The 26633-nt window shown below is 41.4% G+C and overlaps 2 protein-coding genes across 3 annotated transcripts; one reads left to right on the top strand and one right to left on the bottom strand.

Moving 5' to 3' along the window:
• Nucleotides 1-547: 547 nt before the first annotated feature.
• rimkla (ribosomal modification protein rimK like family member A) lies at nucleotides 548-17492 on the top strand. Its single transcript, XM_086278887.1, has 5 exons — nucleotides 548-1361; nucleotides 8910-9140; nucleotides 12407-12493; nucleotides 14300-14503; nucleotides 15165-17492. Exons 1-5 carry the CDS (start codon nucleotides 1199-1201, stop codon nucleotides 15683-15685), a joined length of 1206 nt encoding a protein of 401 aa, XP_086135013.1. The 5' UTR covers nucleotides 548-1198; the 3' UTR covers nucleotides 15686-17492.
• On the bottom strand, nucleotides 17201-26563 carry zmynd12 (zinc finger, MYND-type containing 12). Of its 2 annotated transcripts, none has more exons than XM_086278888.1 (8): nucleotides 26317-26563; nucleotides 24585-24714; nucleotides 24058-24229; nucleotides 23796-23965; nucleotides 22551-22673; nucleotides 22388-22475; nucleotides 21697-21854; nucleotides 17201-19876 (listed from the first exon to the last, which is right to left on the bottom strand). In XM_086278888.1, exons 1-8 carry the CDS (start codon nucleotides 26442-26444, stop codon nucleotides 19733-19735), a joined length of 1113 nt encoding a protein of 370 aa, XP_086135014.1. In that variant the 5' UTR covers nucleotides 26445-26563; the 3' UTR covers nucleotides 17201-19732. The 2 variants fall into 2 exon arrangements, with proteins under 2 accessions (XP_086135014.1, XP_086135015.1); XM_086278889.1 differs by having other exon boundaries at nucleotides 21709-21854.
• Nucleotides 26564-26633: the final 70 nt, after the last annotated feature.

The following is a 26633-nucleotide window of genomic DNA, read 5'->3' as shown; positions in this document are numbered from 1 at the left end:
AGTAATGCCTATGAAGGCTGTTTGTTTGTGTTTCTTTGTATTATCCAGTCGCTCCAGGAATATTACTACTAATAATAATACAGTCACGAACAGCACAAGCACAAAGAGCTGTGAGGGAGAGAAGGAGAAGTGGGTCATTCGCATAATTTCGCTCTCCTGTCACGCCGAGGTGTTCTTCCGCTTCTCAGCTGTTGGTGCTCCCTGAGCAGCGTTGGTAAACAATAGCGACTCTTTAATACTATTTGTCTGTCAAAAAGAAGTCTTTAGAAATCTTCCGAGTGTGGGATAAAAGAAAGGGAAGGTGAGAATGTAGTAGCTTGTGATGACCTTGTTTCATTTCCTGCCACTTCAGCTTAGAGACAGCGCTGTCGGCATTCGCCAGACCCCCTCGCCGGTCTGGTCTGAACCGGTTCGGAAAGTGCGCGGTCTCGTGCGCTCTGCAGACGTCTCTTGCTGAACTGCGGAGCGCGCGATCCCTCCAGGCTCGGCCCCCCTAGTCTTCCCTCATTGGTTGGCATTATAGCGGCTCGCCTACATCTTCCGCGTGCTTTTTGGGCAGTGATACAATTCGCGAGCTGCGATTGGTTACATCCTCTCGAAACCTTTGTTTTGGGGCAGGCCCCGATAACCGTGCACGGGCATGCGGATAAGTGGAGTTGTAAACGAAGCGTGTGCACTTTTCAGCACCAATACCTCGTGGATAGCAGCCAAACCTATAGAAAAAAATAGTTGTTCGGGTTAGTTTATTGTAAAAAAGCAGACAGCTTTGCTGTTTGCAGCACTAAACAGCCGCTGTGAACGCGGGGATTTTTTTTTGCTAGCAGCTCTGACCCGGCTAACGGAAATACAAAGCGCCAAAGCTCGTGCTTTGTTTGCCCTGGTGGCAAGAGCTGCATCCCCACATTTTTGCGGGTAAAACCGTCGTTCTCTCTTCGCGCTGTCGAATTAGCTCGGTGTGGGCTCAACAAACTGCACCAGCGAAAGACTAAATGGCAGGAAGTGAAGGAAAACAAAGGTGATAAAGAAGACTATTTGTCCAAGTCGGTTCGGTCCAAACAGCGGTTGTAGCCGCCGAGGTCTCCATTGTGTGACCATCTCCGCCTGACCCTCGAATCCCGCGCTGCCACCGGTCACCTACTGCCTCCACGCCCACAGCTGTTGTATTTTCAAACGGATTTCTTTTTCAAACAACGTGAAAATGTGTTCTCGAGTTTGGTTCTTGACCGACCGGCGCATCAGCCAGGAGTATCCACAAGTCCAGATCCTTCGGGCGCTGAAGGAGCACTGCGCCGACGAGGACGTAGAATTCCGCTACCTCCTCATGGATCAAATCGTGCTGACGATCTGCGAGGGCCAACTAGGCAAGTACCACACAATCGATGCGCGGTCGTAAAACGACATACAGTTTGGTTTTCTTGTTTTATTTGAGATCCGTATAGATGGTAGACTTTAATTGTTTGGAGGGGGTTGTACACAGCTTGAATACAGAGCGAGGGGTTGGCTCGGTCTGCCTGTTTGCAAGGAAGCGAAGTGTAAGCATGGCCGTGACCGCCTAACCTACTTTTCCAGCTAGACTGCCTCCAGAAGGGGAAGGATGACGCTTGATTTAATTTCGCTGAATTCGCTGCAATCCCGGCAATTGCAAATTATCTGAATTACCCGGGCAATAAAAGCTAAAAGAAAAATGTGTTTAAATACCACAGAGACCTAGTTATTAGATAAGAGGAATTCATCATTGAGCTGTTGTAATTTTGCTACAGATTGCGTCTCTTGATAGCTCAGGCTGTAGGTTCTGTGTTATTATTTATTTTATTTTTTTATTTTATGTATATAAACACTGAATCATTTAAAATAGTTAAAATTGACTCCCCGAGTAATAGTTAACAATAAGAAAAAGAATAGGACATTCACACTAAATGCAGGTAAATGACAAGCAAATCTTTATGGCGCCCATATCGGGATTTTTTGTTATTACCTAATACTGAAACGGTGAGGGTGAAAACTTCCACCAAATATAAACATGCATCAACTTGTTCTGGCATTTCAGGGTTTTCTGTACATATTACAATATTTATACAACCAACGTGATCACCTATTTTTAACTTTTTTTCTTCTTTTATTTTCATTTTGAGCTGCTTTGTCCGAAACACATGTGATTCTGAGTGTCATGTAAGGATAACATTTCATAGAAATGACTAGGGAGGCCTCAATAAAGTGATGGCAACAGCAGGAGCTCCTAACAAACAGACCAACAGGGAATTTGTCAGGCTGGTGTGAAGTGGGGATATGTCACAAGATGAGAGGAGATGTGTGAAGGTCTCGATTAACACACAGATGTTAATTGAGACTATGTTAAAAACATATAATTTTAGGCTGACATTAGTGCCTGCTGAAAAATGGCAATGGTTAAGAATGTGGGTAGTGTGTCCCTTACTGCGCTGTTACATTAAACCGCTGTATTGTACGGCTCAGTCAAGCCAGGCTTTACACTTTAAATAGGATTTTACATGCAAACAGATGGGCATTTAAGTGGCAGGCATTACATTTAAGAAATTACAAATAATCACACATGTTATAGCACAGCCCACGGAATAATTACCAAGATAAATATAGCCTGGAGCTAACAATTTTCGACATATATACTCTGTACCCTGCACATTTTTAAATGCAGGTGGACAGCTGTCCAACTGTATAGCTTAACAAGCCTCACATGAGCAAGGCAGTTAACATGGCTTGTAGTTCCTAATCTGCCTAAAGTAAATGTCTTCTGAGCCTTGGTTTGACATCACAGATTAACAGCCAGTGAACAGATTGGTTGTGCTGTGGGATTTCTACACAGGAAGCCTCAGGATACATGGCCAGATGCTTGGATCCTGTAGTGCATTTTTTCTTTATGCACCTGGCAATAAATGCAGTTTTGTTGTTTGTTTGTTTGTTTTTTAAGATATGGATTAACACTCACTGGATTACAGATTCTCTGAAGTTGCAACACAAAATTCAAACTGTAATTGCTAACATATCTGTATCTATAGCTTGTTTTTTGTATCCTTCCAGGCCGAATGGGCTGTCATTTGTGTTAGCATAACACAGCAGTAGGGCAGGGCGATATGGCAAAAAATATTTATCACGATATATATTTGATATATATATATATATATATATATATTCGATATATATTGCGATAACGATATAACTGACGATATAATTTCTGCGAGACAAAATACAACTCCACAACTTTACTAGTGCAAAAAAACCCATCCATTTATTTTCACTTAAACAAGCAGCTGTATTTTTATGTGCATTAAAGCTATATAAACATTTAACAGTGCAAATGCAAATTCCTTGCTGAAAGTTTAAGCAAAAGGCATTTCCAGTAGAAATGGGCTGACATATCCTGAGCATAACCATGTATAATATCCACTGAAGTTAAAAAGAGATGCTTTGCTACATTAAACTGCAGTGTGCCAAATAAAAAAAGTCAAATATGTATTTTTAGGACCATAAGGTGCACGGGATTATAAGGCAACAAAGCAGTCAGATAAATCAAACTTTTTTCAACTCATTCTTCTTTCTTCCTCCACTTCTGTATCATTGATTCGTTAATGCTGTATTCTGTCACAGCTGCTCTATTCCCATGTTGTTGCAGTATATTAATCACTAACCTTCTATTGTGGATGGATTATCTCAGTTGTTCTCCTGACTGAAGTTTGGTCCGTTTACAGCATCCTGCCATGCGATTGCAGTTGTCTGTAAGCATCAGGAACCTTCACGGAGTGGAAAAGTGTTAGCGTTCATCCTCCAGCTTCACTGTTTATGTTATGCTAACACAGCTGTGTCGCTAGCGATCACGTAGCACATCATTAAATACTAGCTAGCCCAACTTCAGTAACCCTACAAACGTCACTGCTGTTTAGTTTCCTGTCCTCATTTATGTTGGAAGTGATAGCAGAGCTGTACGTTTGATTTTTTCAGAAATCTCTCAGTCAGAACATGCTATATCATGCTTAGGTAACTAGCGAAACTAGCGAGCTAACTTCCGCTAACTTCCTGCTAACTTCTAACTCCGTTAAATGTAATAAATTCTGTTTTCATGGATGCCTGGATGTTAAACATCATAGTTACACCTGGTAAAGCAGCAACGCTGATCGTTTTATTAAAGATGGAAGAATTTAGACAGTTTTTAACTCTCAGTGATGTTCGTTTGACTTCGGGACCTTAAAGGACAGATTTTAGGACCCAGATTACTCCCAGATTTACGAGCATCTTAGTCCGACAAATATGGCGGCCTGCGTGCATGTTCTACAAAAAATGTGCTTTGTTGTGTATCTGACGGACAAACACCAAACCAGTTAGGTTGCACCATTTTTACAAACTAATTCTGGTTCATCCGTTTCACTCAACAATCTGCTTTCCCCATTCTCCGTTACTGCCGTGCTTTTTTGGGACTGCGCATGCACGTTTTACCCATATTCTATCGCGATATTTCATTTTCTTATCGTGGACTAGCATTGTACCGGTATTACCGTGAACGGTATAATATGGCCCAGCCCTACACAGCAGTGCCATAGGCAAATGTGGAACAAACGCTTAAGGATATACAGCTACATTTGCAGTTAGAGCAAAGCAGTTGGTCTTGTTTCTACACTGGAAACACAAGTGATATTTCACTGCAAGTGTAATTAGTACTACGTGTTCCTCCATTTCTGTGTGTTGTTTTGATCAAATTTACATTTGCGCAAAATGTATGTGCAGTTTACATTGAACATATTAGTACATCCTACTCCAAATCCAGTGAAGTTATTTCAGCAAAATTTGTATGACAGAAAACATTTGAGAAACAAAAGTCCCTCATATCACAACTCATCCAGGGATGAGCTTTGACCTGTGAGGAGGCATAAACCATTTCTTCTTTTAGCTTAGGTCATAATAATGTCAAAATCATAAAACTGATAACACCTTTACATGTAGAAGTTTTAAAGGTTTTCTTGCTTCATTTCTGCGTCATTTTTCTTTTTTTGTTTTTAGGTCAGGTTCAGGTCCACGTTCCACACTAAAGTTAATGAGTTCAGTGTGTCCCTAGGAGGAGCTATCAGTGGAGCCACCCCAACATACACGTCATTATATTTTAATGAGGAATGGTGGCCCCTCACAGCTAAACCCAGCATTTAGCAAACTGGAGGCATTTCACATCTTGTGATTGAAAAAATTAAAGATAGACTGGATCCGTGATCCATGCCAGTGGGCACACTTTTACTGAGATGAAAAATGCAACACTTCCATGTCAGTGAAGCTGGAACATTAAGGCAGGTTCGGTATCTTAATTTACCAACTGAGAGCAAGAGCAACAACAGACACTAGGGTTTGGATAGAATTTTTGTGTGGCTGTTTATGAAGCACAGACTCTACATTTTATGGGAAAAGAGTCCTTTTGATGAACAGTATTGCTGTTTACTTGATATGCATCACAGAGTGGTTGTTAATTATTGCACATTTGATAAAAGAAGTGAGTTCATGCACTAAATAAGGGCTATGTGATGGCTCTTTATCACAGAAATGCTGCATATCTCTGGTGCTTACCTCATAGAATCTCAGTGCAAAAATGAACAGTTACACTTTATCAGTGTTTAGCAAATGTTGCATTTTCAGATAATAAAAACAGTGCATAAACATTTTTGTTGTGTTGCATGATTGCATATGTTTTCCTCCAGGAAAATGGCTTGTTTGTCAATTAGCCAACAGGATCTCATTTGCAAGTTTTTGCATGTGGCCTGGAAAGGGTTAATTTGCATTTTATTAGGTTTGACAAAAAGGCTCACAGTTTTTTCCATGGCAACACATGGCAACATCTTTATGTCACATGCTAGAGTTAAGATATTTAGTTATGGCTTGTTGTGTAACTCACACCCTAAAAACTACCTGAAAACGTTATTCCTCGAATGGTAGAGACTAGTATGGCTTAGCTTTTCTTTTTATATATGGTCATTCTGCAAATCGGCAGTTGTCTGTGTAATTTGCATGGTTGCAGTAGCCAAAGAGAAAACTGTCTGCTCTATGATTACTGGGTTTTTTTTACCCTTCCAATTTCATTCTTTCTGATCCTGATAGATGTTGATGAACAAAGCCAAAAACAATGAAATGGTGGTGAGGCATTACCACCACCTCTGATTTTTGTCTGACATACAACATGACTGACATGCCACCAAAGACAGTCATTGCATGCCATGCAGAAGAAGCAGTGCCTAGAGCAGGGGTGGGGAACTCCAGTGTCCTGCAGGTTTTAGATATCACCCTGGGTCAATACACATGAATCAAATGATTAGTTCATTACCAGACCTCTGGAGAACGTCAAGAGATGTTGAGGAGGTAATTTAGCCATTTAAATTAGCTGTGTTAGATCAAGGATACATCTAAAACCTGCAGGATACCGGCCCTTGAGGCCTGGAGATCCCCACCCCTGTCCTAGAGCAACAAAGAGCCAGATCTAAACTGCTCTAGTTTTATCAGCACATCCGAATGGCAATGAAGGAGAAATTGAAAAGATAGCTCTTATATAGATAGTATAGAATAGATATGGCATAATTCGTGTGAGAATTTCTCAGTAGCAGATTTCATGTTTTTGCTGACAAGTTGTTTGGCCTTGTCTTTGTCAAAATGTAAGTCACATGATTCATCTTGTCTGCCTCAAGTGCTGCACAATCCAAATGTTGCAGTGGACCTACACTAAATGTTCTTGTCTGATCTGTGCTTTTGATAAAAGATCTGCAAATAGACACAAAGAATGGTTGCCCCAAAACCAGACCACAAGAAACTGTTGTCTCAGTGGGCTAACGCAAGAGGATGCACAGACTGCATTCCGGACAAACAGCCAAACACTTTCACAGCATTTGTAAGCCTGCTTTGTGATGTTGCAGTGGCATGCATAGAATGCTTGTTAGCTTTGTCCTGCGGACTGAAAATGTTATATATAATGTTATTGTTTTTTTAAAATTGTTTTTTGTATTACAATCATCTTGAACAAATTGAGTCTTTGCTCCTCCTCAACCTTTCCTTACTTGTCTGTAGTGACAAAGAGGTGGTGCAAACAGAAACATCTGAAAGCTTGAAGTGCTGACATACATATACATATATCACAAAAACCCATGCTGTAATTTTTGTACACCAGGACTTCGGATAGTTTTTGCAGTGGTCACATGACAGTCAGTGCGGCGCGCGCAAGCAATTGCACAGATGAATAGGAATGATTCATCCGGGTGCCTCGCCGGTCTCTGTTTGGTCCCCCTGGAGATGGAGACGAGCACTGTGGATACTGTCTGTCGAAAACCATGAGACCACATCCCCTGATGTTTCTCACTGTAACACCACTCACATTGCACTCAGTGGCTGCACAATAAGAGCAGTGTGTCTTAAGCGCTAAATAGGGCTGGAGCGATAGTGAATCCTCCTGCTTTAACACTGAGACTGTGAGGAGGAGGAGGAGGAGGAAAGGGAGGGGTGGGGTTCTTTTCATGGCTTCATACTCCTTTTTTAATGCGCCACATTTTCTCTTTCCCCTTGTTCCCTTTCTCTGTGTTTGCTAGAACATACCTAGCCCTTTCATACCAGCTGCATTTCTCGTTTCACTTCTTTTTACCCGTCTGCGGACAAAATGACCCTAAAGGAGTGTATGTAAGATGTGCATTGTGCAGGCGGGTTGCATGCTAATAGCTAGGTGTCGGTTGTTATTATGCATGCAGCAGCTTCTTTTGACCTCTGATGATCTTAGCCAGGGTCATTACCACTATTGTGAGCCTAAGATGGCTGAAATTCACATCATGGTTGAGGCTAAGTGCTGGGCTAGTGTTCAGTGTGTCTCCTCGCTTCTTTTTTGTACTTGAAGTTCCTGCTATAGCACAAAGGTACACATTTGTCATAGTTCAGTGTTCTGTCCATTTGCAATTGAGCCTAAAAAATCTGACAGCCTGGCTATGCTTCAGAAGGCTAATGAATGTTGAAATTAGCCGGATTTGTAGCATTTATAGAAAAAATTATGAAGTCTGTCTAACACCAGCTTTATTGTCCCCATCACAACGTGCAAGCCTTTTCATTTATTTCTCCCCTGTTTTTTATGTCTTATGATTTCAGAGCTGAATTGAAATGACCCATTCAGAAGCGTTCACTTAGCCTATTGTAGTTACTTAGCTCTCATTTGCATAATAAAAGTGATGTCAAGTTAATGAAAACCAGTGTCATTTTGACTTTCAGCAGGACAGAGCACCACACATTTAAGATCTTAGATATGTTAGATTTATCAGGCTGTTTTTAAGCACAGTTTTCTTATGTTTGATTAAATTTAAGATTATTACCCTTGAGCTTTCTTTTGCGAGCCCACTGCCCTACATAGGGACAAAATAGTATAAAGTGTCAGTATGTCAGTGACGATACCTGTCACTCACTCTAGGAGGAAGAAGTGTAAATGTAACTGTAAATGTGCATGGGCAAGAAGTACATATTTATATCAGTAGGTACTGCAGGTTTAAATGGCTTAAATTTACCAGCATTGGAGGTGGCTGGCCTGGTCACATGGCCCGGCCTCGTTAGATTTGTGTGATGACTAAAGGAAAAGTGTCATCAAACACTTAGATGATGGATGGAGTCTTACTGAGAACTTTCACATTGTTTCTAGGGTTGCATATGACTTTCAGAAAGAATTTGGAGCTATTAACAGTGACACATTCATTTGTTGTCTTGAAAATAGAAAAAACAGGCCAGATGTCGGCTGCTGGTTCTGGTTCCATGAGTTTCAGAAACATTTGTACAGCAACTCAGAACAATAATCTGAAGAACTTCATATATGTATGAGGTTGTTGACCAACAATCAAATAAATGAATTAAATTTAACAAATCACAGGAGTGTTTTTCCACCGTTACAGGACTGCGAGCAGAGCAGGAATTGGTGACATCTTACCCACAAGTGGTGATGGTGCGAGTACCCACGCCCTGGGTTCAGTCAGATAGTGACATCACTGTGCTCCGCCACCTGGAGAAGATGGGTTGCCGGCTGATCAACAGGCCCCAGGCCATACTCAACTGTGTCAACAAGTTTTGGACGTTTCAAGAACTAGCTGGGCATGGGGTGCCTCTTCCTGACACCTTCTCTTACGGTAAATCAGTACTTGACTGTCCTTAAGCTATTTTCACACATGAACATCACATAGACTTTGTAGCAAACATGTTAAAAACTAGCTAAGAAGCGCTCCAGTGCAGTGTGATTAGGTCACACTTACACCTTTGTTTTCAGCTCTAGAAATTTTGTTCATTCATTCAGCGTGTGTGAAAATGGCTTAAGTAAAACATGAATACATGTGCAGCGAACCCCACTTTATTGTTTGTGGAAGTACTTACATATATATAATGCAGGGACTCTATGTACACACTGCATATAAGACAAATGCAGAATTAAACACAGATAACCAGGTGAGGTGTCGGTCACAGTGATCATCACTGTTTGCCCGGTGATGTTAAAACCGGGTGAAACTGAAATTTAATGGAAAACAAAACCGATACTGTCTGAGTAAACGCAAATGCACACACATAGGTAGTAAAACTGCATCATCTACAGTCAAATCGGCATTTGTTCAAGCAGCAGTGATGTCATTATCAGGTGTGTTTTACATTTAAATCACATAATTTGCATCACAGGCTTCTGTCCACATACATGTGGAGCAGTCAGACATATATGGGTGAATCCACATAGTTGTCCTTCAAACCTTTTGATTGTTTTAATACTCACAACATCTGTGAAAACAGTGTTTAAACTAGTGCTAAGAAACACAGGATAGCCAAACAAAAACAACAGGCTGCTGTTTTAGACGTTGTTCTTGTTGATTTTCTCGGACAAATCAACGGCAGACGAAAAGGTGTATATACAGTGGGGCAAAAAAGTATTTAGTCAGCCACCGATTGTGCAAGTTCCCCCACTTAAAATGATGACAGATGTCAGTAATTTGCACCAGAGGTACACTTCAACTGTGAGAGACAGAATGTGAAAAAAAATCCATGAATTCACATGGTAGGATTTGTAAAGAATTTATTCGTAAATCAGGGTGGAAAATAAGTATTTGGTCACCTCAAACAAGGAAAATCTCTGGCTCTCACAGACCTGTAACATCTTCTGTAAGAAGCTTTTCTGTCCCCCACTCGTTACCTGTATGAATGGCACCTGTTTGAACTCATCATCTGTATAAAAGACACCTGTCCACAGCCTCAAACAGTCAGACTCCAAACTCCGCCATGGCCAAGACCAAAGAGCTTTCGAAGGACACCAGGAAAAGTATTGTAGACCTGCACCAGACTGGGAAGAGTGAATCTACAATAGGCAAGCAGCTTGGTGTGAAAAAATCAATTGTGGGAGCAATCATCAGAAAATGGAAGACATACAAGACCACTGATAATCTCCCTCGATCTGGGGCTCCACGCAAGATCTCATCCCGTGGGGTCAAAATGATCATGAGAACGGTGAGCAAAGATCCCAGAACCACACGGGGGGACCTGGTGAATGACCTGCAGAGAGCTGGGACCAAAGTAACAAAGGTCACCATCAGTAACACACTACAACGGCAGGGAATCAAATCCCGCAGTGCCAGACGTGTTCCGCTGCTGAAGCCAGTGCATGTCCAGGCCTGTCTGAAGTTTGCCAGAGAGCACATGGATGATACAGCAGAGGATTGGGAGAATGTCATGTGGTCAGATGAAACCAAAGTAGAACTTCTTGGTATAAACTCAACTCGTCGTGTTTGGAGGAAGAAGAATACTGAGTTGCATCCCAAGAACACCATACCTACTGTGAAGCATGGGGGTGGAAACATCATGCTATGGGGCTGTTTTTCTGCCAAGGGGACAGGACGACTGATCCGTGTTAAGGACAGAATGAATGGGGCCATGTATCGTGAGATTTTGAGCCAAAACCTCCTTCCATCAGTGAGAACTTTGAAGATGAAATGAGGCTGGGTCTTCCAACATGACAATGATCCAAAACACACCGCCCGGGCAACAAAGGAGTGGCTCCGTAAGAAGCATTTGAAAGTCCTGGAGTGGCCTAGCCAGTCTCCAGACCTCAACCCCATAGAAAATCTGTGGCGGGAGTTGAAAGTCCGTGTTGCTCGGCGACAGCCCCAAAACATCACTGCTCTCGAGAAGATCTGCATGGAGGAATGGGCCAAAATACCAGCTACTGTGTGTGCAAACCTGGTAAAGACCTATAGTAAACGTTTGACCTCTGTTATTGCCAACAAAGGTTATGTTACAAAGTATTGAGTTGTATTTTTGTTATTGACCAAATACTTATCTTCCACCCTGATTTACGAATAAATTCTTTGCAAATCCTACCATGTGGATTCATGGATTTTTTTTTCACATTCTGTCTCTCACAGTTGAAGTGTACCTCTGGTGCAAATTACTGACCTCTGTCATCATTTTAGGTGGGGGAACTTGCACAATCGGTGGCTGACTAAATACTTTTTTGCCCCACTGTATATATATATTTCTACGTGGTTTGCAAGAAAATTCACCGTGAGAGCAGAAAAAAGGACACAGACTGAGTGAGAGAGAAAGGAAAAAAGAAAGAAAGCGGAGGGAGTGTTTGGCCTACATTCCATCCGTTTCTCTGCACAGTAGGCCAGGCGATGCATGCAGAGCAGCTGGAGAGCTTATGTAACACCCCCCCCCCCCCCTCCCCCAACCGTACTCACACGCACACACCCCACCTAACACTCCCCTTCTGATTTTTCAAAATAAAAGACATAAATTCCCCTCACTCCTTTTCTCTTCTATCTCAGCAGCTTATGATCAGAACAACATTTGGTGTCCAGTCTCTCCTACTCTGAACTTTGTCTTCTTTCACCCCTTGTCATTGAAAGCACATATGAAGCAGTGCATCGGAAAAAAGCCACGTGACAGAGTAGTTCACATCTGCTCAGTTCATTGAATGGAGCATAGAGACACAGGAAAAGCAATGAAGACTATATTATTAAAAAGATTTCTACATTTATTTTTTTTTAAAAAATGTATTTTTAACACATTTTAATCACCTCTCACGCCAGAGCACAGAAAGCTTAAGCACATCTGTTGCTACAGGCTGCTGTTATAAATCAGTGTCAGATACGGTCAGCTGCTTCACATTAATGCCTCCTTCACTGACTCCTCTGTTCCACTCTTATGAATCAAGCAGCAAATAAACGGACAGCACTCCTACAGCCTCGCTGTTTTGAGTCATTTCTGTTTCCATAGCAACATGCTACATTCGTTCTCCTGCCCTGCAAAGTTGGCTGTAACGTGTGAACCATGCTATCAAACCAAGGACAGCATTTTAATATATTCTACATGTGTCCTCCGTTTGTGTATGTGTGTGCGTGCGTGGAAAACTTCCTAGGTGGGCACGACAACTTCCGGAAGATGATTGACGAGGCTGAGCCACTGGGCTACCCGGTGGTAGTGAAGAATGCACGTGGCCACAGAGGTAAAACAATCACCCAGTACTTCCTGTCATCCATTCTGATCACAACGCCATAACTCAAAATCTGTACACTGCAACTCCCTCATGGGAGCTCAGTCCACTCTTATATGAAATTCTCTGGCAGACTGTTAAATGATTAGCACTGCGGTGCCGCATCAAACACAAAACAGAAGCTCTTAATGCTTGCAGTGTGGTCATCTGGTCACTTATTTTAGTTTATGGTTAACAAGTTGATCTCAGTTTCCTCTTTTAGACTGAATACACAAGAGGCTTGTGTGGGAAGGTTTGAAGCTTTGGCATTAATGTTGTGCTTCCAAGAGATCAGCCCCGGTCTGAACCATTAGCCCTTTCCTATTCATAGTTATTGACAGTCGCTGCTATTGTGTAAAGGAATAACAATGGTCTTTGCTGGCCCAGGCTGCCATCACAGCACATTGTTTAGGAAAGCAGTCACTGGTCAACCACTAACTTGACCCTTTTTATGGCGTTAGGCGTCTGGAGGGCTGTTTTTACTCTCTCTGTGGTTGACCATTGACACGAATGAATTCTACTTTGCCCTTCCCTCTCAAGAGCACACATAAAGGAAATACTTTTTAAAAATATTATGAATCACTGGTATTAATAATAACTTTATTTGTATAGCGCTTTTCAAAACACAGAGTTTGCTTCACGGTTTGAATAAAAGCCACAGACTAAAGATGAGTATACACATTCTGACATACAGACACATAATCAACCATAGGGTCACACATTCATTCCAGCATGCACACTGCTATAGACCTGGGGAAAAAACTCCCAAAAATAATGAGGAAAAGATAAATTTTCTCTTAATCTATAAAAAGGAATTGTCAGTAGTCATTTAAGACTACTGACAAGGAGACCCTGATCTGATGATTTGAGAAGTTGGCTGCAGTGACAAGGTCTTAGTAGCTCTTCTATACAAGCAGGGGCCTGTCCAAGTAGGGCTTTATAGGTTAATAATAGGATTGTAAAGTGGATTTAGTGTTTCACTGGGAGCCAGTGAAGGTAAACAAAAATACGTGTGATATGAGAGCAACAGCTAGTTTTTGTTAGCAGCCTTGCTTGGTGCAATCTGCAGCAACTGGAGGTGGGTTATGAAGGACTGAGAGATGCATGTGAAAAGTGAGCTGCAATGTCAAAGTCAGGAGAAAAATGAATGAGCTTAAAGATTCAAAATCCTGGTGTTGGTCAAAGATGACACCAAGGGTCTCAGCAGATGTTTTGGTGTTACTGGCAAGTGGCCTGATGTACTGACTGACCTTCTCAGTATTTTCTCAGATACGTAATGGTCACATGTCTAAAGGAGTCACAAGACCGTTATTGATGTTGTGTTTTTATTGCGTGGTGTGCACAGACACACAGCAACCACATGATTTTTCCCTCAGCAGAGGTCAGAGGTCTTGAAAATAAGAAGACAGTGCAAAGCAGTGCTAATTAAGAGAGGCAACTTCTATCCTGTGTGAGAAGCAGTTCTGTGGCTGCTCAGAGGAGTATCCTGTCATTTGTATGACATGAACTGGCATGAGACTTGGTCAGCAGAAGCAGCTACTTGTTAGCCAAGCTTTTTAGGTTTTCCACCCTCAGCTAGCACACCACAAATGACAGACCCAGCAAGCAAATTCTTTTAGTGTGGTAATATCAACACAGCTATATGTCTTCAGGCCGCCATGACATAGATCTGTTTAGATTGGACAGACTAGTAAAATATAAACCTTAAAAACTAGCCCTTCCTTCCTTCCTTCCTTCCTTCCTTCCTTCCTTCTTTAATCTTGTGTCCCCTTTGCTTAGGCAAGGCTGTGTTCCTGGCACGGGACAAACACCACCTGACGGACCTTTGCCACGTGATCCGCCACGATACCCCCTACCTATTTCAGGAGTACATCAAGGAGTCGCACGGCCGTGATGTGCGGGTTGTCCTAGTGGGCGGCCGTATCATCGGCTCCATGCTGCGTTGCTCCACTGATGGTCGCATGCAGAGCAACTGCTCCTTGGGTAGGCAGACATTAAATTACTGAATTATTTCCACGGTCATGGTAAAACTCTCCTCATGTTTGAAAGTCATGTGGTTAAGTGGTATCACTGTTTGAGAACAAGAGCTCTTCTATTTATTATTTACATTTAGATATGGCGTAATTTTTAAAGATCATTTTTATCTTTTAGGTTCCCAATGGAAAAATTATCTTTAAAAAAATATGAACGTAGTGATAAGTAAAGTGTACGCGAGTAGAAATGCTTCAGAACTTAACTTTGGGAAAGAGTGCGAAATCAACAGGCTTGTCCTGAATCAACCCTGGAGCGTTCCAGCTGAGGAGACTGATCTTCACTGTCAGGGGATGAATGTTTTAGTTTAGCTGAGGCTGTAATATACTGTGACATATTTAGGACATCAGTCATCACAGTCTTCTGCATTCCTGTAGCAAAACTCTTTGACACTTCTAGGGTGAATTTGATGTGGTATTTAATTGTGAAATTAAATATTGAAAAAAAAACAGAAAACATTAAAGGATCCTAAGTTGTCCCCACGTCATTTTTTTATATAATTGCTCTTGATTTATAAAAGATCAGTTGCTTTTTGACTATCATGAAGTCTCGTGAAAGAATTGTAAATTGTGGTTCGTACTAATAAGCCTGATGTTCCTTCTTGAATTGTCAGGTGGTGTAGGCATGATGTGCCCCCTGAGTGAGGAGGGCAAGCAGCTGGCCATCAAGGTGTCTAACATCCTGGGCATGGATGTGTGCGGCATTGACCTCCTGCAGCTCAACGATGGCTCGTTTGTGGTTTGCGAGGCCAACGCAAATGTGGGCTTCATTGCTTTCGACCAGGCCTGTGGCATGGACGTAGCAGGCATTGTTGCTGACTATGTCCTGTCAATGCTCCCAAACCGCCTCACTCGCAAGATGTCTCTGCTGTCCGTCGTGTCAAGCACCAGCGAGACCAGCAGCGAGCCCGAAGTGTGCAACGTGCCTTCTGGCGGTGGCTCGCTGCCTGAAGCAGTCTGCAACATGAGCGTGGGGTCAACTTCCAGCGAGAGCGACCCAGAGCTGGCCGAGCCCTCCCAGTCATCACCTTGCCAGTCCACAGCCCCCAGCCTGCCTGATCTCCCAGACCTAGCTGATCCAGCCTACAACTTCAACACCCTCCTTGCCAATGAGATCAAGTTATTGACTGAGTGAGCCCAAACATCTTCATGCTCTCACACAAACCCCACAAATGCATTTCAAACACACACACGCACACTAATGGCATCAACATTCCTTTTAAAATTTCATATCAGTCCAAAAACCATGAAAACAGAAAAGCAAAGAAAAAACTAAAACTTAGCCCTTTTCAGACATGCAATATGTAAAACTGCTGGCTTCATCAGTCCGTTAAAGTGATGGCACCCTGTCATTTAGACATTACGTAACCACTCCTCACGGCTTCATTCAGACAGAGCCATGGTGTGTTAGATATTTTTGCCATAGAGAAGTACAAAAGGCCTGCCATTTTCTTCTGATCATTTAGTTCTTTTCAATGTTATCACTAACAGCAGGTGAGTGTGTGGTGCCAAAAACGAGAGCTCTCTTCTGCTGCTCCGGATTGGAAATTGCAAAATGAATCGTAGAACAATATTTTAATATTTATGGAAATTAGATTTTTACAATTTTTTTTGCCCAATGGGGCATTTGCTAGAAGGTTGAGCAAGTCATAAAGATGTAAAGCTACGAGGGCTGAGCTTGTCCGGTTACAGTTGAGGTTTTTATGTCAAAGTGACGAGGGTGCTCATTCACACTTGAAGGTGACACATTCATTTGCTATCAGATTAATGGAAAGAAGTGCATATCTAAAAGGGGCTGTCCTGACACATCCATGGACACAAACACTAAGACATCTCGTGCTTACACAGAAACGGAGAAAACAAACCAACAAAAAGAGATCTGAGGCTGCTCCCCTGACTCTCCTCTCTTTGCATCTCTATTCCCAAAACCAGAAACCCCACGATCTAAACTTAAATTGCAGCATGAGGTTAGACTGGGATACAGAAATTAGTGCCAAACTGGCCTTTATGAGTTCCTGCATGGTGTTTGTGGATGGGTGAAAGCATACACCTGCCATGTTTTTAATCATCATATTATAATAACATTATTTTACATATAGTCTCTGTTGTCATATAAAAGGTTTTCTGCTGAGACTGCTGTCAGGTTTGGTGAATTGGAGGTGACATGAAGTGCTTTCAAGTAGTAGGGATGCTAGGCGCACTACTCTGTCAGTTCCAGTGCAGTGACGTAGTGCTCAAACTGAGGACACAGGAGAGGACCCGCAACCATCCTGCACTAACAGGAGCTGTAAAAGATTCATGTCAACAAGCATCAGATGTGTTTGGGTGGCAAAACTGGAATATAAAAATGAACTAACTGCTCAAATTTTAATTTGACATTCCTACATAGTATCTTTGTTTAGCCTTACCAGCAGTAGCAGTCTGCTGCTGCTAGGCCACTAAATGCCTAGCACTTTTATTATTTTCTCTCTCTCTCTTGTTAAGGTGACATATTTAGGAAAGGTTAGACAGAGTGTGAAAGCTGCATCTACACCTGCAAACAAAATATACCTCAAATAAGTGACTTCTCACTGCCATAGGATAACAGATATTCAGACATACAATACATATCAGCCAGGATCCTTGTGGTTTCAAATGGCCCCTGACATGCTTTATGTTTTTTTTTTCTTTTTATCTTTTATGTAAATATTTAGATAGTCAATTAACTTTACCATATATTTACACCCAGACAGATTAGACTGGAATAGCTGAAACAACAGTGATATTTTTAACAAGTTGTGGGGTAACTCTTGTGTATAGACTTTCAATATTAAAAGGCAGAGAGTGAAATTTGGTGCTAAACTTTCTGGATTTGGTTAGATGAGCCTTCTCAGCCATATTATATGTAGAACTAAGCATCCTAACCCACAAAATAATGTTGGCATAATGTACAAAAAAAAGAACCCTATATTTTTAAAGTCTTCGTAAGTATAATTTAGCTTTTTTTCCTTTCCTGGGAGAAGAAAAGAAAGGAAATCCAGGGATTAGAGCAGCTAAGACCTTTGTGTTTACTTTTTTTTTTGTTCCTTTGAATTTACCTCCTGTATGCCTCCTTAAATGAATAAGGCTGTGCTGCGGAACTATTCACTAAGATTTAATTTACAGGTATGATCAAAAGCACAAAAATGAACCCCAAAATTGTTTCACTTGGTGACGGTCATGTTGTTAGGCTTGTATAACGCTTTGTGCCGAACACAACTCAGGGAAGCAGCCTGGATCTCAGCCCTGACCCCCAAAAAGGCATGACACATCCATCCAAGCTAGAGACATGTCTAAAACATAACACATACCTACAAGCAGACAAAATATACATAAACAACAATGAAAAAAAAGGTTGTAAACTACAGTGTAAGACTTTATGGTATATACCATGGTTAACATGCACTTTTTTTTTCCTTGCTTGTTTTATATTGTTCCTCGTTTACTTCCTAATTTATGGTATTTTTAAAGAAAAAAAAGTGGTTTGTGTGCACTAATATTGTGTCAATAAAGTGAAACCGCTGTGAAGCTTGATTTTTTTTTTTTCTCCTTGTGTTGTGGGCCCAATTTACTAACTGTCTGGACTCTTAACGGCAGGCCCCTGCTGGAGGGTGCCAAATCTAAATCTGCCAGACAACCAGAAAAGGAAGCTTTTAAGTCTGCTGTCAAATGATCACAGTGTCTCCACTGAGGAAAACAACATCATTTACTCTACTGTGATGTTTGTCCAGTATCCATATGATCAAAGTATCTGACAAACTGTGAAATCCGCTGATGTCCACCCTCCTGATGCGGGAGGGCTGGTGGGTGTGCTCATCAAATCACATACTGACATAAATGCTTGTCTGGTGAACTATCTCCAGTTGTCGTCCCCCATTCTTTGAAGTATTTGTCCTTGTATCGAAACCTGCGTCATTCCACATCGTGTTCATAGGTGTAAATATAAAGATCACATATCTTTAAAAGACATGATTAGCTAGCCATAGGAAAGAGTGGAATGTTAATTTCTCTCTTCTGGCCCCTGCTTGAATTTGTATTTTATACATGATCCATCTAGCCAATGAAGGTTCACTTAACTGTGCTCCATTGACTTTAAGAATGCCAGTTCATCATCTGGTTTTCTTTGGGAACACTGTTTTAAGGATCATTTGAGGTCAAGGTCCCAATTCTGACTGATTTCTTTATGCTTGGTCTGTATAGATTACTGTTATAAAGTAAATAAACGGCATGGAAGCTACTGAAAGGAACAGGGGTACCACATGCTAGCAAAACAGGGAAGGAAACTGGCCTGCATGAAAGTTGGCCAGTTTGGAACAAACATGTAGGGACCTGTGGATGAGTCACTGTATATAACAACAGTGCACAAACTTAATATTTAATTCCGAACTGCTGCTAATGTATTCAGAAATTGAAAAAGGGAATATGGGAAAATCTGAGCGTTTCCGTGTTTGAAACTGAATGCCAAAAAAATTGACCAACAACAAATGTTTTATTGTATAAATTCAGTGCAAATAACACAAGTAGTGAGATGATTTTAAAACGGATTTTTTTTATATGAATGATTGTTTCAGAATTGTACATATTGTGTAAGATCTCAGCAATTAAATGTCTGTTCTGACATGAATCTTGGGTTTGCTAACAGGTTTACAACACTCTTTCCACTGCAGGAGGACGATGCAATGTTTTTGCCTCTAAAAGTGCAGCTCTCTTGACAAAACGCAGACACTGGAAATCTTTAATTATGTCTGGATTTGGTGAATTGGTGTAGAGACTCCGGGTTGCTAGGTACAAAACAAGCAAAAACATTGCATCACAAAGGCTTGAGCAAATGCCCTTGACCATTTTTGTGTTCCATAACATTTTGACAGTGTTAAGAAATGGATCCCAAAAAGATGCAATTCACTAATGTTCAAAATGATGTATATATATCCCTCTTTTTTTTTTTTTTTTTTTTAGATCAAAATAAAGACGAGTCATTATCCAGAACAACTGAAAATGTGTCTTTTTTTCTTTTAACTACATCTGTGCATCTATTTTTTAATCCACTCTCAATAATACTGTACAGCATGTGGAAAATCTTGCATTTGATTGTATATTTTCATCATTGTGGGGCTGCACAAATATCCTTAAAGAGCAGATCTCCAAGCAGAGCGATGGGCAGGGCTTAGTACTGTGACTCCGCAGAGCCAGGATGTGGGACTGTGTGGAGTATCTTCACCAGTTGCAGCAGGGCCTGGATGGGCTCTGTCAGGTCATGGTCTGGTATCAGCTGGCTGGCCTGCAAGGCTGTGCTGCCAAATCCCTGCGCCTGGCACACAGAAACAAACACAGCAACTGCAGCTGTTAAACCCTCCCGAGAGAGTAAATCTGCCTTATATAATGATATCACTGAAATTGGACCGCAACCCAGTTGACTTATTTACCCCACTTTACCCTTTAGTAAGCTGGTCTGCTGGGCTGTTATGTTATCCCCAATAATTAGGAACGTTTTGAGCAGCATTCATAAAAATAGCTGCAATTTGTTAATAGGGGTTTCAGTATTATATAGCCGGGTCAATAACACTTTTTCTTTTGGTAATTTTTCTTCCATTCACTAGCACAGTGACTTTTAAAGCAAACAATGAAGACATGACTGATGTGCAGACTTTCAGCATTAAATTGAGGGGTTTATCCCAAATACTGCATTCACTGTTTTAATGGAATTGCAGCCATTTTTATACCCAGTCCCCCCATTTCCAGAGCCTCAGTAACTGGACAAATTACTGACAAACAGTTTCATGCCTGGGTGAGGCCTGTGTTCTTTCATGTTTTCTGGATCTAAATATCTGAATTTGATTTTCTGATTTTTCTGAAAATAAAATTAAAAAATATATAAAAGTAGATAGATGAAAGCAAGATAAACCAGAAAGATGAGAGGAGAGAATTATGGAAAAAGATGGAAACAGCCTGTGACCTGAAGCATACCACATCGTCTGTCAAACACAGTGTAGGTGATGTCATGGCATGGGCATGTATGGCTGCCAGTGGAACCAGGTCACTGGTTTTCATTGTTTATGTGGCTGCTGATAAAAGGAGCAGGATGAATTGTGAAGTATATTTGCCCATACTCTCTGCTTAGATTCAGGCAAATGCTGCAAAACCAATCAGACAGCTCACAATGGATAATGACCCCAAAGCAAACTGCAAAAGGAACTCAAAGAAATGAGATATTACTCAGTGGCCAAGTCAAGTCACCTAATTTAAACCAAATAGCAAGCGTTTCAGTTAAAAATGTATCCTTATCCAAAAACCTGGACATAAGTGCATCTACCCACAGCTCCCTCAATACCATATACAAAAGCTGATAAGACTACAGATAGGCTCTGTTATCTAATGTTCAGAGAAACTACTTATATTTTCCTCAAAATAATAATGCATCCAAATCGTGATACTGCTTGTTCTTACACTGATGTACTTTTATAAGTACAGCACTAAGACAAAAACCCAGAGACCTGTAACATTAACATTACTTTACACAATACCAACTGTGAAACAGTATCACTCTGTAGTGAATACAAGGAGAAAAATCATGATTTAACCAGGGTACCATGGCACACGTGCACACACACACACACACACACACACACACACACACACACATATATATGGTTGGTGTAGCTGTTGATTGAGTAAAAGAATATCTAAGTGCACTGGATCTTGCCCTGCCTATAAGCCACAAAATAAAAATAAACGCTGTGGAAAAAAAAATCCACGTGTATCATTGCTTGTTACATGCTTTATCCTATGTTTACTTGACCTTAGAAGTAGGATCCCATCAGCCATCCCATCCCGTACCAGCCTGATACATAACATGTTTTGCTGTGCACATAGACCGCTATGGCTTTATCTGCCTTGTCGCCTGACATCTCAAACTGACACACACAAAGAGCTGCAGCTTTAAGAAGAGACTGGAAATCAAGGCCGCAGTCAGAGCATTGAGACAGTCCCATTAGCTAGTGCTAAGTCCCACCTTATCGTGAGACTTAGCAGTAGACAAATAGAGATAATCCCATCTTCAGACAACACAAGTAGGAAATAGGGAAATGGGGAAATGGGTCACGGTGGCAAACTAAACTTCTAATACCTCACCAGGTGGCTCACCTTGAGGAAGTCTCCTCCTAGGAACGACAACATGGCCAGGCAGTGGGCCACCACTGCAATCCGTGCTGGGTCTTTTCTGGTGTCTTTCTGCTCAAATTCCAACATAGTTCTCAACATCTCATCCACTTCAACTCGCTCGGCTTTGTCTGATTGAAAGGCATGGACACAAAAAAAAGCATGTCGTCTAGTTTACTGTGGTCTCAAACATGCTTTACCACCTCAAACAATGAAAGAAAGCAAGTGACATGCATGTGTTCAAGTTTGATCAAAACATGTATGTCTGTGTTGTCCTTGTAAACATCCCAGATAGCTTGGGAAACTGTTTGACAGGCTTAGCATTATATGTAGGGCAGCAGCTGTGATACAGGGCAGTGACATGGATGCTGCACAGCCACAGTAGTGTCAGCATGGGTCTCTAGTCAGCTCTAAGCAAGCTTGCATAAATCTGGGGTTTAGCTTTCACATTGCACAGCAAGACACACTCCAAATATAGAAGTGTCAACCTTATTTTCTCAGTGACACTCCAGTGGAGCTGTTGGCTGTTGACAGTTTGGAGCATGAATGATGGACTGGTGATGTTATTGTCTGATTCTGCTGAACCGCTGAATCGACTAGATTGGTTTTATAACCTTTTTATACCATATATACAAAACATATATGCAGAGTGGCTGCAACAAACCATAAAAGGAGTCCACCGGTGGATTTTGGATGCTTTCTTTGCGAGTCTCGAGAAGTCTGGTCAGGTGACGGTGCCAAATACGTGCCACCTACAATATGAGCAAAAGAATGTAAAAGGCATAGAAGATAAATTTAGTCTCAAGGGCAATGAGAACATAACTGACCTCAGAGTACAAGGAATGAACAGTGGGTATCTTCCCCTGCTTGGTAAACACATCAGCCATGAGAAAGTAGCCCCGAGAGGTGACTGTGCTATCCAGACCATACTCCTCAGTGGCAAAGTAGATCTGGGGAAATCAAGTTATATACATACTGATGCATACGACACAAAACATGTGCAAAATGCTTGTTGTTCCATTCTCTGTTAAAATGATCTCACGCTGCTTAAGTAATGTTGAGGTCCAGGTTTTGGGGAGGCTAGTCCGTAACTGATCTTGTTCCATTGTTTGTTGTTCTAACCAGGTTTGCTTTTACTGCACTTGCAGTGTGTTTGAGCATCAATGTCATGCTGATAAACTAATCAGACACCTTCCAGATGCTTTTGAATGGTGGTATTTGACTGCTATCATTATTCCATCAATTTTGACAAGATCCAAATCATCGCTCCACCATGTTTTACAGATGGCTGTAGACACTCCTCAGGTTTTTCTCATTGTTTCCCTTCCTTAAAAATTTCAGCTTGTCAGCCTTCAACTGCAACTATTTTCAATGGTTGATAAACAGTAGATGGATCAACTCAAGGGCCAGATGGTTCTCTTAGGATATGTGACAAGTAGATCGTTTTTCTAGGCCACTTCTTCTTTTGAGTTCCCCTTTTCCAGTTTCCTCATTTTTCTTTTAGGACACACAGCACATCAGGACAAGATATGCCAAGTTTTCAGCTCTTCAGAAATCACTTTGTTAGTGCAAAAATACTAGTTTGTGCCTCCCACATTGTGCTGTCTTTGGCATTTTTCATAGCTTCAAAAATGATGTGCTTTTGTGAGAGGCTGCTAGTAACAAAGTACCTGGACAATGAAATTGGCTCTTTGCTAAGTTGTCTGCTTTGTGTAGACATAACACCGGTTCATATCATTGAGTTAGGTGCCATTGTTATGCTTGAGTGATTCACGGGTCAATGTTAAATGGCTTAACAAACAAGCAAAAAAAACCCCTCATTCTTGTGAGAAGAGTCAGGTACAAGGACTGGATTAAAATGAGTAAAAAGAAAACTTTGAAAACTATTGCTCAACATCCCTTTAAAATTCCAAGAAACTCTAATTCAATACACAATACTGTATCGTACTCAAAAAAACATGCTCGAGCAATAAACAAGCCATTATGGATTTCATTTGGTTAGCAAATGGCTTCTGCTCCTCACAATATCAATAAAGTTATGAAACAGTTAATGTGCTAATTATGACACAGACATCATTTGCAAAGTTATGCAACGCAGTATCCAGGTCTCCAGCCGCCACATGGAGGCGGCCCAGGCTCCTGTGGAGCTGGTGGTGGATTGTGAGACCACATTTTGGACTCTTCAACACTGCCCACTCTGCCTGGGACAGGAAATCTGCCACAAGGTCTAGATTACCCAAACCTGGAGATGCACACACACACACGGTCATGTATGAAACACCACACGATAAGAGAACATTTAAACTGAGAAGCCGTTTTGTGCTTGTTTCTCACCCATGTTGGCTTCAGCCAGCAGCAGGTAGGCAGGGACCAGCTGGACGGTGTTAGGGCCATGAACGTCTATGGAACAGCGCAGGCAGAGCTGAGCAGCAGGCAGAGCCTCTTGGTGTTTTCCCTCAGATAGCTTACTTTGAGCCACCAACCTGCAAATCTCAATAAGCTCTACCTATATAAGAAATCAAATCCAAGATAGGCATCAAATTAAAATATCTTATTTCCTCTTAAAATAAAACACTATCAAGTTGTCTATACACTAATGCCTCTATTTGACTGTTCCTCTCAGCTGTAACACATATTTTTTCCAGAATCTATATTCCAAAATTAGGAGCTACAACCCAGACCTGGACTTTGTGCACCACAAGGACAAATCATATAAAGAAAAAGGGAAAATAAACCATTCAAGGAATAATAATATAGTCTTTTTTTGTATTGTCTTTGACAGTAAGAAATGCAACCTAGACTCAAACTTCATATTTTTTTTCTCCTAATATATGGTGCCAGTGATTTCCACGCATCCTCACCTTTTTAATTTGTGTTTCAGTGTGACTGGTCTGTCGGAGACTGCAGAGTGTCAGGGCGCGGATGGGAACAAGCAGCTGACAAATTCTCTCGTGGATCCCCACCCAGTCAGCCTGCTGGTGCTCTGCAGCACTGGATGTTTTAAAAACCCACAGGTCATTCAGTCATATTTATATTCTCTTAAGCCACCTCAGGACTTTGTGAGAAGCATTTTTATGCATAATAAGTCTCCCTCTTGCACACTGAGACTGATGTTTTCCTGGCAATGAAGCTATTGATAAAGAATCACGATTTATGACATAAGCTGACCTGCAGCTCATACTTGTTGTGGATGATTTAAACATATGGATCAGGCTCACCTCTCTTGTCCAGACAGATACTATTATGTGTGCTTGACAGTAAAAATCTCTGTGCAGTAACAGCTTGTTTGGATTCTGCTAACATTTTCAGGGCAGAGTCTCTCTGATTCAGGAGATATCATCTGAGTACACAGAGGGCATACGAAATTATATGCCATTACATAACTGGTCTGTAATTTTGTTCATCTGGCTCTCCTCTTCTGCACACTTGTGTGGAAACTGTCCTGCTTTTCAGCTGAGTTTTTCCCCCCTACTGTGAAAAATGTGCGCTCATTCCAGTGTACTTGTGGTGAGAAGCAGCGAGCTGGAAATCTGACCATGTCATATCAACAGTAGCACTGACACAGCTTGTGCTTGTGAGAGTACAGAGACAGACAGAAAGGCACACACAGAGATAAACACAAATCAAGTGGTCTCTTCAGGATGTACTCTCTTGTCCCCGCTGAGTTTTCTATGCAAAATACACCAAACAATCACCACACACATGACTCGCATGCCAAAGTAGGATGACTTAAGACTAACCATTTTACCCTAAAGCCCTATTCCATGTGTATTACTTTGGCTCAATCCATGACTGGGAATAGCTCAGTATGCTTGCTTCACGTGTAATTAAAGATTTTAAGAATCCTGAGAACCTGATTCTTATTGTCTGACATATATGTGTACCTATATTTATATCTGTTTTTTTTTTAAATAAAACCAAAAATTGTGCCTCTCATTCACCCATTTTAAAGACTGAAAGGATGGCAGCCACAATAAGTATCTGTAAGCTGCCTGAGACTGGCTTTAGTTGCTCATCCCTTTCCATAAATCCCCACAGGGAGTGATCTCGCCACATGCTCTTCTTCACTACCCACAGTGTGTGCCAACGGGGAAACTGCCCAGCACCATGTTATGGTCTGGAACCGCATATAAAACAGTGTCAAAGAAGGTAACGTCGGGTTTACATAAAAGCTGAAGCTCAGCAAATTATATTATGAAAACAACACGCAGGCAAAAGAACAAAAATAAGCGTTGTGGTAATGTATTTTCCAGCTGTTCCGCTCCCTCCTCATGACAATCACACTAAAACGCCCTCCTTACCGACGTGTTATGTATGTGTGAGCGTGGGAGGGGGGAAAAACATGGCGAACGCTGCCACCTAGCGTCCAACCCGTAAACACGGTTCTGACCAAACCATATAAACTAAACACAATACACGCCTTTAAAAAAATCTATCTATCTATCTATCTATCTATCTATCTATCTATCTATCTATCTATCTATCTATCTATCTATCTATCTATCTATCTATCTATCTATCTATCTATCTATCTATCTATCTATCTATCTATCTATCTATCGCTCTGCCACAGCTCGGATAAACTGAGCTTACCAGTAAAAAGTCACTCGACACTTGCTACATTGCAGGCGGGCTTCTCTTTGGCAAAGCTCGCAGAACTTTTCCGCTCCTTTGGGCAAGGCAAGAGGAATGATCGCGGACGCTTGAGATTCAGCTTCCATTATTGCTACGAAGCTTGTTTATGAGTCGATATGAGCTTAATTTTGCAACATAAAAAGCAGCTTTTAAGCTATTAGCTTCCAAAGCTAGTACCAGTTAGGGTTCCCTGTTTAGTTTATGGTTGACATGGCAACAGCCTCAGCAGTTTCCCTCCCTGATGTAAAGCTGGTTTGAAAACATAAAAGAGACTT

Source organism: Aulonocara sp. 'chitande type north' Nkhata Bay, linkage group LG20, assembly GCF_057382095.1.
Source record: "Aulonocara sp. 'chitande type north' Nkhata Bay isolate Kocher_YH1m ecotype deep benthic linkage group LG20, A_spYH_male_GT1.1, whole genome shotgun sequence".
NCBI classification, from domain to species: domain Eukaryota; kingdom Metazoa; phylum Chordata; class Actinopteri; order Cichliformes; family Cichlidae; genus Aulonocara; species Aulonocara sp. 'chitande type north' Nkhata Bay.
This window is presented reverse-complemented; position numbering and strand designations above follow the sequence as displayed.